At 35.7% G+C, this 12,807-nt stretch overlaps 1 protein-coding gene across 1 annotated transcript in view; it reads left to right on the top strand.

The window, feature by feature from the left end:
* chp (leucine rich repeat containing G protein-coupled receptor chaoptin) overlaps positions 1-12,474 on the top strand; it is a 52,195-nt gene extending 39,721 nt beyond the window's left edge. The window contains exons 22-26 of the mRNA XM_089639400.1: positions 427-552; positions 965-1,081; positions 1,755-1,990; positions 2,566-2,698; positions 11,281-12,474. Coding sequence (XP_089495526.1) covers positions 427-552; positions 965-1,081; positions 1,755-1,990; positions 2,566-2,698; positions 11,281-11,391 — 723 coding nt within the window. The 3' untranslated portion in view covers positions 11,392-12,474. The remainder of the gene's footprint in view (positions 1-426; positions 553-964; positions 1,082-1,754; positions 1,991-2,565; positions 2,699-11,280) is intronic.
* The last annotated feature ends 333 nt before the right edge of the window (positions 12,475-12,807 follow it).

The raw sequence follows: 12,807 nt of genomic DNA, 5'->3' as shown, positions 1-12,807 counted from the left end.
TGAAAAAAATAACACATATTTTGTTAGACTAATGTTTTATAAACATTACTGCCACCTCACTTTTTTGTTGTTTCACAAATTTTTCTCGGAACCTTTGAATTTAACAGAGGTGTACATTAAAATTATTCTGTGGTTAACTTCTATTTTTTAATATAAAGGTTGGTGTTTTTTTTTCTAACACCGTTTAGTTCATATTTATTAAGGGAGACGCAACGATTTCTATGATACCATATGAGCTGTTACGAAAAGGGAATAAATTGACTCTACGGTTAATAACTGTTTGTTCCCAAAACCGTACAAATTAGCTTGAGGAGTTAAGTATAAATAAGGCTTTTTTCTATATTCCCGCATTCATAGTTTATTTCAATAGGACCCTTCAAAAACGATTGTGGTTTCATTGTTTTACTAATAGTAAAAATGTTACAGATGGGAGCTCTGGGTAAAATGCAAGCCTTGCGTTCACTAACAACCACAGCTTACACCAAAGTGAGAGATTTCAACCTTCCAACAATATTGGGGTACAACAGTGGGCTACGGGATCTGTGGATTCAGGTAATTCATTTATTTTTCTATCATTCCATAAAAGAGAACAAATTTATTATATATATTTTATAGTCACATTATTTGTTTTGTATTATTTTAATGCATGCCATCTGTTGAATTTTGTTAGTACTACAAGATGGAGATAACTTGTTCCCCTTTACCTTGATCTTGCAAAAAGTTTAACACAACAATGTATTCTTTAAAAAGAATGCCAATGTAAATGTTGCCATTGTTTTCATTTATGTGCGGGTATTCATATTCATTTCACAGTAAAAATATCGCTTTTCTAAGCTGTATTAGAGAACTTTTCAATGCAATTAGTTTTATGTAAAATACACAGATGTCTCTGCATGCAAATATAAAATCAACTTTATGGGGTTATTATTTTTTTATGAAATAATAATTTCGTGTTTTTTATTAGGTGGAGGATGAGAAGACAAACCTGGGTATTGAGATGTTGGGGCAGTTGCCTTGCAAGCTCCACAACATCACATTCAGTGGGGCGGCACTTAAACAACTTTCTGACACTGTTTTAAGTGTAAGTAATTTTCTTAGGTTTTCTTACTTTTAATAGCTTAGGTACATATTCCTGAAGACTATGTATTCCAGGACCAAGAACAGCTTTTGACCCTGATTTTTCCACAAAGCAGCACTAACATAAAATGCAAGGACACTGAGAACCAAGATAACTTGTGACAATAAACAATGATATTGTTCAATCATGTAAAGATGTTTATTTACTCATTTTCTTATGCCCACTAAGAACATAGCAGCCAAATAAGGTCTTTTGAGGAAACGAAGGAGTGAACCTGGGTCTTGGAAAGATCCATGTTGTAGGAGGGAGGAAAAACGAGGCCATTAAACCTTTCCACAGCTGCGCTGTTGAACTCGAGAATGAGTTGCTGAAATTACCCATTCTGATGGGACAAATGTTAACATTGTAAATGTTGTGCTCGCATTTGGCGAATTGCCGAGGGATCAATGGTGCTAGTTCCTCGGAGCATCTTACATCCAAATACCAAGTTTCCTTTTGTGAGTTTCTAACAGGTTCTGCTGCGTAAGTATTTCATTGTTGGTTGTTTCAACTCATGCATTTACCTCTTCTCTACGTTATCAGTGTTTGGATTCTACAAGCTTTATGACCTTAGTAAAATTATATTGACAACAGCGTTTTTTTCTACCATTCCTATTGAAAGTTGTGATTATTTCAGGGTGTGCACAATCCCAACCTGCTGTTCTCCCTGCGCAACACGAGCGTAACGTCCATCCAGCGCGCCGTGTTCACGCATGCGGGGCGTGCGCGCAACCTCACGCTGGACCTGCGCCACAACCAGCTTGCCAGCGTGGCTAACCCCTCCACCAGCGAGTGGCCTGGCTCCACGGGTGCTGTCTTCCTCCAGGCCATCTACCTGCAGGACAACCCGCTCAACTGCGACTGCAATCTAGGGCACGTCCACTGTCCATCTTGTTTACTTAGATTTAAGAGTTTATACGTCACTTATAAGATTGGGGTGTTTCAAGCACATTATTTGATGACCGTCTACCCCATGTTTAATTTTGGCACCATTTAATGAATTTAACTTCAGAAAACCAATTGTGTCAACCTTTAGCATCAATGAAATTTAATTTTGTTTTGTAGAGCTTATATATTTCCAATTTAAAATCTCCATACAAAAAACCGAATTTTCGAAAAAAAAGAAGATGTTTTCGGCTACAACAACTTGCCATTTTTTGTACTTGCACTCTAGAACATCCAAAAGTCACAAGCGTCACTGATTTTGTTTACCGGATTTAGGATATGTAGTTAGAACTAGCAATTTGCGCGCAATTGTAAAAAGGACTAGCAATTCGTAAGCAGATTTTATTTTCGAGTACCGATAGTGATTTTACAATGCGAGTTGCCAAATCACCGAAAGTGTCACGGCCACGGGCAAGTTGTTTTGTTCCCTTTTCCCGATTGGCTCATCAGTTTTAACTGGATGACAATTTCATAGTAATAATGTTGTATCTTGTGGTCCTCAGCTGGGTGGAATTCTGGGAACGCAAGAGGCGACAATACCTGTGCGGGGATTCCCTGGGAGAGAGCTGCATGATGTCTAGCGATGACCTCCGCCTCGCCTCCTGCGCCAACAAGGAGAACCAGACTCTCATCAACGTGAGACAAACAATTACACTATTTTACCTTTTGTAATAATGATTTGATTATAGTCACCGATGAGTGCTAGCCAACTGTAAATGAACCACTCTCTTTGTGCACATGGCAACCAAGAGACATGTGTCTGTGCACCTTCTTTTGTTTGTGGTCTACTTTAAAGGCGCTACTCTTTGCTGCTTTCTGTATATCGTAACTTTAAGTAAATGTGTTCTAAGTGTTCCCAAAATCTTCAATACTGACATAGATCATAATATGGTAGTTCATTACAAGATTTTGAACTCACATGTTAGGCTGCGTCCCCAATTTTTTTTACATTCATGTAAGAAGACACAGCCGTCTTAGAAGATAATATTTTTTTTATTTTGGTATAATATCTTACATTTCTTGGTACATTGAGGCCTCCATTAATATGGTTATGTAACTTCTCTAGATTGGTAAATGAAACACTTGACTCGGTTCTGGTTAGATTCTAGCAAAATATGAATCTTACTAAATATTAATATGTATTTACCCATCGTCGGACTGGCCATAAATCAGGGTGGCGTTTTCCTCCCGGGTCTTAGACCTTGACTATATCTAGTATGAACCTTTACTAACTACTAACAACTTATTTCTATGATATTTAGGCACACTCTATGTTACATCTAAAACTTATACCTTAGCATTTAGGCATAACCCACGAAAAGCTGCAAGGTTTTTAGCTTCTTTAACATCTGTCAGTAGTTCATTGAAAATCTTAAATCCTTTAAAATAGAGATTATTTTGGGTTCCCGACAAATTTGTTTTAGGAAGTCTAAAATCTCCACAGTTTCTCTAACTAACTAACTAACTAACCATCACGCCGTTTCCCCGCAGGGGTAGGCAGAGAGGACGGACCGCCAAACAACTCGGTCTTGGCACACACTTCTTGCCTCATTCACATTCATACATCGTCTCATACATACTCTTCTATTATTCTGACTCTTGACATGGCCCGACTCTAGTATCTGATTCACTTGATCGTGCCATGTCTTCCTCGGGCGTCCCCGACTTCTGCTACCATTCGCATTTGCATCATATATCCTCCTTACACTCCTATCTTCGCTCATTCGCTCTACATGCCCAAACCATCTAAGCGTCCCTTTCTTAATCTTACTCATTACGCTTACATCAGCCTTGCACTCTTTGCGGATCTCCACATTCCTCACACGATCAAACATGGTTTTACCACACATACGCCTCAGGGATCTCATTTCAACAGCATTCAATCTACTTTCATCCTTTCTTTGCCAGTTCCATGCCTCACTTCCATACATCAAGGTAGGTACCAGCACTCCGTTGTGGACTGCTAACTTCGCTTCTTTGGACAGTTTTTTGTTAGCGCCAACGGCGTTCAGTCCTCCATTAACGGAATTACCTGCATTTACCCTTCTTTCAATATCTCTGTCAGCCTTCCCATCTCTCGTAAACATACTTCCTAAATACACAAACTCATCCACCTGCTCCAAGTATTCCTCATTCACAATTATATTGCACACTGTTTTCGTACTCTCTCTTTCAAACACCATTACTTTAGACTTACTTACATTCATCATTAACTCATTCTTCATGCATACTTCGTTCATCCTAGACACGAGAGACTGTAGATCTTCTATACTATTAGCAATCAGCACCGCATCATCAGCATACAACAGGCAACATACTTTCAAATTATTCAAATTCGCGCCCAATCCCACCTCTTTCAATTCTTGCATACAATTATCCATGTATAGATTGAATAACCACGGTGACATTACGCAGCCTTGTTTAACACCTTTTGTGATATCAAACCACTCCGTAAAACCACCGTTTACCCTAACACATGCAACGCTTCCCTCATACAGAGACGCGATTGCCTGAGTCAGATATGTATTCACTCCATACTTGGACAACACCTTCCATAGCTTTTTCCTGTCGACTCGGTCGTATGCTTTTTGTAGATCTACAAAGGCACAGAAAAGTTTCTGGTTTTTTGCCAGAAACTTCTCAGTGAGCATACGCAATGAGAAGATCTGGTCCATGCACCCCCTTCCACTCATAAAAGCACCTTGCACATCCCATATTTTATCTTTTGTTTCCTTTCTTACTCTTTCAATCAAAATTCTACCATACAGCTTGCCAACTGAACTTAGCAGGCTAATAGCCCTATGATTCCCACATTCCATACGTGACCCTTTACCTTTGTATAATGGCATTATCACAGCCCTTCTCCAGTCTAAAGGCGTATAACCTTCCTTTAAACATTGGTTAAAAAGATTGCACAACCATGTGAGAATTATACGGCTACCTCCTTTAAAATATTCAGCAGCAATATTGTCAAACCCGACAGCCTTACCATTCTTCATACATTTAATCGAACTTTCTATCTCATCCATGCTAATTTCGGTAACATTCACTCCATCGTCATTCATATCTGATTCACCGCTGGAATCACTGTCACTCACTTCGCTTTCGAAGACTTCCTCGAAATAATTCATCCATCTCTCTTTTATTTTTTCCTCGTTCGTCAACATTTTTCCATCTTTTGATTTTATCACTTTCATGCTTCCGTTTTCTGGGCCACTCCGGGACCTTTTGACTTCTTTCCAAAACAACTTAATGTTTTCTTGGAAATGGTTTGTCATTTTCATTCCTTCTTCCTCTTCCAGGCGTTTCTTTCGTTCTTTCACTCCAACTCTTACTTTTTTCTTACATTCCTTATATACTTCTTTCGCTCGATACTTCTCTTCGCTGGAAGCACTGCCAGCCGCAATCAGACATAACCATGCTTTCTTCTTCTCTGAGACCAGTGCTTTAATCTCATCATCCCACCATGCATCACCTTTCTTCCTACCTTGCGTACTTATTCCACAAACCTCCCTAGCAGATTCACAAAGACACACTTTTATGTGGTTCCATGTTTCGTCTATGCTTAGACCATCCATTTCCTTCGCATTCAATCTTATCTCTGCACAATTCATATATTTACTTCTCACATTATCATTTTGTAGTTTTTCTATTTTGACTCTTGTTGGAGTTAGTACCGTTTTCACTTTAGAGCGCCAACCGCGAAAGAGGTTTACTCTTGACACTACAAGAAAGTGGTCAGTTTCGACCTCAGCCCCTCTGAAAACTCTTGTGTCCTCGGTAACAGCTCTCAACCTAGAGTCAATTACTACAAAATCAATAATTGACCTCTCATTTCCTCTTTCCCACGTATATTGGTGGATACCTTTATGATCGAAAAAGTATTCGACACAAACACGTTCCACTCTAAACATACTTCAAGTATTCTGTTCCCGTTGTCATTCGTTCTTTTATCCCCAAACATACCTAAGACCGAATCAAATCCGTCACGTCTAATTCCCACCCACCCATTCAAATCGCCTGCCATTATAATCCTTTCGTTCATATTTTTTAGTCTCATTACATCATTCACACCAGTCCAAAAATCATCTTTCACTTCATCGCTTTCAGAATTGACAGGGGCGTAGCAAATAACAAGAAACACCCTTGTCAAACCGATTTTAAATCTGATCCACATTATTCTCGGACTTACACATTCATACTGCAACATACATTAGGGTGTATCGATTTTTAACTTTTTTTTTGTTTTCAAATTCCAAGTTGAAATAAAGTTGCTACTAGGTACCACAACTTACCACAATTTTTTTTGGATTTTTAAAAAAATTTGTAGGTCTCCCGCACAAGGCCTAAAGTTTTAATTTTTTTCAAAAAATATAAATTTTTTTTTAAATTTAAAAAAATAAATTCATAACTTTTGTGTTTATTCCAAGTTAAAAAACAGTAATATTAGGGCATAAAAATAAGTAAGAAACGGTTTTTTTTTATAAAATATGGTATTTTGGTCTCCCGCACAAGCCCTAAAGTTTGTTAATTTTGATGAAATTTTGTAATTTTGTGTACATATATGAACCATGTTTTTTTAAAGTTTAAGCCACCGGAATTAATTGTACTTTTCTTACAGAAGGCATAAAATGAGACAATATATATATACATAATTCTTATATACATACACTAAAAATATATAGCACATATATACTATATATATATATAATATGTTTTATACCTGAAAAAAGATAGTTGGACGGTGTAAATTGTATGAGAAAGGTGTTGAAAGAAACTGATGTTATTTGCTATTACTGTTGTTTATTACAAAAGTATAAAAGGTTATAACATGTCATAAAATGTAGTATAAAAACTAAGTACAAAATGTTGCTGATTACTTTCCATACGACATAAGTGGCAGTTTTCTTGTTCTACTGCAAATTTACTGACTTGTTTAAGTATTCGTCCTTTCATCTTGGCTTCAAAACCTTAAATCAAAGTTATGTATAGTATTTACATAGGCCTAGTGAAAATTTTATAAATGTTATTACAGTTCCCAAATGAAATTTCAATTTAATATGGAAGACAATTCTATTGCAGAAGAGTTGGCCAAACGAAACCCCGGCAACATCTCGCACGCCAGGTGGCTTACTCTGGCAAATCGAGTCCTTCGTTTGTATGTAGCCACCGATGATCCGACCCCTCAGCTAAGAAAGCTTGCAGAGTTCATGATGAAGGTCTACATACCATCATGGTTCTCAATTAAGTGCAATCCCCAAATCCCGCAACCTTCCATTCATTTTTTTAAAATGATTCTTTTCAGCAATTACTTGGTAGATGAGCTAAGAAAAGTCGTCCATGCAACGTTACAGATAAATGCTTTCATGGCTCACCCAGAGCATGTTTTGATAGCTATCCTGTTCGATGAACGAAAACATATCAGAGCCTTGGCTTATAAGAGAATCCAGAAAGCTCGCTCAACCGTAAGGAAAGGGGTAAGGGTATTTAAACCCCCTCAGATCAATTTTGATGCCGAAGACTATATAGATATGATTGATTGGAAATCCACTTCAGTAACCGAACCCCCTTTTGTTACTGATATGAGCCTTGAAAAGTTGGAGTCAATTGCGGAAACTGGCAGAAGTGGAAGGGTTGAATTTAGAATTCCTTCTCACACTCAAGCGGTGGAACGAATTGTCAAGGAAGTCACAGAAGCTTTGAAGCGAGTATGTGGGCTAATCGAAAGAGATAGTTTTATCCGTGCCAGACTGGAAGACCGTAAAGAGTTACCTACGTTCGAGACCAAGAGCCAGTACAAAACCTCTGCAAAGGATTAGAATTTAAGTAAGTTTTTTTCGACTATTTTGTAGTTATAATGTTTCTAAATAACGTCTTTATCATACTGTCTTCCATATTAAATTGAAATTTTATTTGGGAACTGTAATAACATTTATAAAATTTTCACTAGGCCTATGTAAATACTATACATAATTTTGATTTAAGGTTTTGAAGCCAAGATGAAAGGACGAATACTTAAACAAGTCAGTAAATTTGCAGTAGAACAAGAAAACTGCCACTTATGTCGTATGGAAAGTAATCAGCAACATTTTGTACTTAGTTTTTATACTACATTTTATGACATGTTATAACCTTTTATACTTTTGTAATAAACAACAGTAATAGCAAATAACATCAGTTTCTTTCAACACCTTTCTCATACAATTTACACCGTCCAACTATCTTTTTTCAGGTATAAAACATATTATATATATATATAGTATATATGTGCTATATATTTTTAGTGTATGTATATAAGAATTATGTATATATATATTGTCTCATTTTATGCCTTCTGTAAGAAAAGTACAATTAATTCCGGTGGCTTAAACTTTAAAAAAACATGGTTCATATATGTACACAAAATTACAAAATTTCATCAAAATTAACAAACTTTAGGGCTTGTGCGGGAGACCAAAATACCATATTTTATAAAAAAAAACCGTTTCTTACTTATTTTTATGCCCTAATATTACTGTTTTTTAACTTGGAATAAACACAAAAGTTATGAATTTATTTTTTTAAATTTAAAAAAAAATTTATATTTTTTGAAAAAAATTAAAACTTTAGGCCTTGTGCGGGAGACCTACACATTTTTTTAAAAATCCAAAAAAAATTGTGGTAAGTTGTGGTACCTAGTAGCAACTTTATTTCAACTTGGAATTTGAAAACAAAAAAAAAGTTAAAAATCGATACACCCTAACATACATTCAATCATTCTGGGAGACAGTAGCGCTGCAACACCTTGACAAGCCCTCTCTGTATCTGGTCTCCCAGACCAAATGACGAGCCTATCATTATGCTGCATTGTACCGCTACCCTTTTTCATACTCTCTGTTATACACAGTACGTCCAAACATTTGCTCACCATTGTCACATAGTTCGTTCATCTTTCTTTCCATTCCTCCTCTAATGTTCCATGTACCAATTCGACATTGATCACGTTCCGTCCTCCTCTTTGCGCCACCGAAGGGTTGGCGATGTGAACAGTTTCTCGCTGTGCATAAAATGTGTTAAAATTTTACCATGGGCAATTCCCGCAAATCAAATATATTCCCAGGCAGCTGTGCTTTGTGCCAGTAAAGCCTGACTTCCGCTAGAGGTCCTAAAGGCCCGGGCCTGAGGCCCTAACTAAAGGAGCCCCCCAGTCAGGGAGCTTTTATTTTTAAATATTTCATCATATTTCTGAGGGCCCCCAATTTAGAGGGGGCTCCAGCTAAGTCTCTTATTTTAACATTACCTCAAAGCAGGAGGCCCCGATATAAAATAAGTTTCTTGGGGCACAATATACATATCATCTTTGGGGATGCTGTGAAAATGTGAACACAGGACACAAGAAAATAATATATAAAATTTTCCACAAGGCCCCGACTCACAGTAAGTTGCCAAAATGATTTACATTTAGGACACAGTGTCGCTCTAGTTCGTTTTTGTCTAAGAGACCAAAACATAAATAAGGAGAAATAGCGCTTCAAAGTTTTTTTTACGAAAAACGCATTCGCAATGAAATTAGCTCATTTTAAACTTATCAAAATGATTTGAAGTGATAGAAATTATTATTATTAAGTAAAATTTATTTGAAATGTTTAAAATTACGCAGAAAACACGTTTTTAATTTAGATGTAGCACAAAGTGTTGAATAAACACGCTCGGAATGTCGTTTAATTTTGGTGGACTACAGACAAACTGCATCTTACAAACACATTAAAAATATTTTTTTTTCATAACTAAATACTTTCTGAGAACAACTGCATACTTAACTCAATTTCGCCAAAAATGGTCCTTTGGACAAAAACGAACTAGAACGAAGACAGGACTCGTAAAAAAATATTTCACATTTTTATATGAGCAGAAAATATGCTTTGTGAAGAAAAATCATTACCAGAAAATATAATTACCATTTACTTAACAATCCCCTCCTGATCATAGCAGGCGGCGGGCCCATGTAGTAAAAACGGCACCTGAGCCCCTTATGCCCAGTCCGACCCTGTATTTACTTACTTGGTTTTTTCATTGTAAGTACTGTAACCAGGCAACACAGGATAGTGGCAATTCAACATATTCTTGAAAATTGAAATAAAGTCATGAAAAGTGATGAAAAAAAACACTAGGTTAAATAGGTTACGTTAGGTTTGGTTTATAGGCCTTTTTTATCACGTTCAATGACTTTGTATCACTTTTCAAAAGTCTGTTGAATGGCCACTGTCCTAAATTGCAATGAAACCATAAGTACACATTACATATTTAGAACTTACAAACTAATCTTAGTAACTTGTTTGTTTATGTTTATGCAATTTTCTGTTATAATAATGGTTGCAAAGAAGCCGTGTTCCCAATGGACAATTATGTAAAAAAAAATATTATTTTGGTCTTGTTTTATGTTATTTTCATTAGATTCAAAGATTAGGAAAAAATACTGGAAATTGTCATCAACAGTGATTCCTTTAAATATGTGTGTAGGTTGATATCTAACGATATAAAAACATAATCAGATCTAGTATATGTATATATTTTTTTAATATTTTGATAAATGATTAGAAACTCGCCATATCGTTATTAAAACTAAAGCAATCATTAACTGCTTTGGTTAACCTCTTTACTTACATTAAAACAACCAGAATTGTTATATGTATTGAGTGGGTGCTGTAAGTACTGTCAAAATAATTATGATTGAAGACTGATTGAGAAATATTTAAAATATCTTTCCTCTGATATAAAAAAATAATGAATTCTGAATATGAAAAAAATATAATTTAATCATTTATTTTGTGCAAAAAGTGCAGTCATTCGATGATTGAATTATGTGTTCATTTTTTGTGATAATTAAATATTCGCATGTGCTACTGTTTGTCTCTAATATATTGCTATGCCATATTATGTGGTTCGTTTTAACAGATTATATCTTTGAAAAAAAGCAGTCAGCAAATCCAGGTCATTGAATACTAATCATAAATACTGCCATACTGAATTCTACAGATGAAGGTGAGACTGAGTTTGGACAGATAGTCGCGCATTATTTTAACTGTTGAAGTTACAACGAAATTGTACATGTGTTGTTACGTAATCGGCTAAAATAGAACAGTGTCAAAACAGAACATGATATTAAAAGAATATATTAGATTAAGTTAGGTTTTTTTTCCACTGATATTTAATGGTCTCTTTTGTTTTCATGATTCCAGGTACTGAAAAATGACTTGGAATGTGGATGGGGAGGATCGTCCAGTTTGATTCCTCTGCCAGACGTCTTCTACGTTGTAGGACTGATATTCGCCACGCTCCTGTACCTCTGAATGCTGCTGTGGCTATTTGACACTTATTCCGAATTCTACGACATCCTCGCCAGGATTTACTCCATCTGAGGAGTCATCACGGGCTGGCGGTCCACTACTAACACCATGTACCTTTTGTGCACTGTACACAATGTAACACCACGTACACCTATACATCTGTACACCTGTACACTGTACATACGACAGGGAAGATATCTGGGAGTGCATTTATTGGTGGAAATATTAAAATCACCTTATTCGTCTTGTTGATATTGTGTTCATCTGATTTCATCATTAATTCCAATGTTTTCTACAATCATTAGGATATAAATATTATGTTTTAACTAATAGTCGGTTACTATTCTTCTTGTTTATATTTCTGAGACTTTATCATATATGTGTACCTACTGTAAATGTATAAACTGATTTCAATCAAATGTTTAATCTAACAGAAATAATATATTTCCCTGGATAAATTTGTGTTCATTACGAATAATATACGAACATAGGAATAAAGAGGTGTGTACCTAATTAACGTAGTAGAGTTTTCTGTAAATCAAACTTATATGTAAGTCAATCAAGTATTTTGTTGTGTCCAGGTTATCAACATTTTAAACTCAAGTAGATGTTGCACTTTTGATGTAGTCGGGCAATGGAGCACTTCAGCTTATAGGATTCTGTGCCAACGTTCGTTAGTCTTTTAGTTAACGCGTTCCAGAGTGCGGCCACGGTTCCTGGTTAGTCCATGAGGTTGTTTGTAAGACTGGAAGAAGAAGACGATTATATTTATTGAGTACTTTATGGATAATGTCTTGGTATATCATCTAATGCAATATACTCATAAGTAATGGAGAGAATAGGACAGGTAATTCCTAATGTTATTTTTCAATTTGAAATCTCAGTAGAGTTTAAATAAGGGAGTAAACAAGTTAGGTTTTTTGTGATTCTTTAACAAGTGCCAACATTTTTTATTTCCATTCCAATATTTTCCTCCTTTAGTCAGTCAAATAGCCACCTTTAATTTTATTTATTTTGTATAAATAGTTTTACGAATGTGTGGTTTTTATAACTTTGTAGATTATTGTTTGTTAGTCGGTTAATTAAAATAATATAACCCCGTGTCTTAAGCATTTATTGTTTAAATCTAATGATTTTAATGTATTACGGTCTATGGAATGACATCCCAAATTGATTTGTGTTTTTGCTAAATGATGTTTAGCACTGTAACTTGGGTCAACACCAGAATAACACTGTTATTTCCTCTAATGAAGGCAAATAAGGAATATAACTTAGGAATGAATAGTTAAAGTAAGATGACTGGCTAGGCTAGGAGAGGGGGAGAGGGTTGAATTTGTTCTGAATAATGGATTTATTCTACAAATAACAAGAAAATATATTAAATGGTTAAGACAAATAAAAATGGAATTAAAAGTACGT

Source organism: Hesperophylax consimilis, chromosome 14 (genome assembly GCF_061612785.1).
Source record: "Hesperophylax consimilis isolate HC1 chromosome 14, BYU_Hcon_1.0, whole genome shotgun sequence".
NCBI lineage: Eukaryota > Metazoa > Arthropoda > Insecta > Trichoptera > Limnephilidae > Hesperophylax > Hesperophylax consimilis.
Note: the sequence above shows the minus strand (reverse complement) of the source record. Positions and strands in the feature narration are given on the sequence as shown.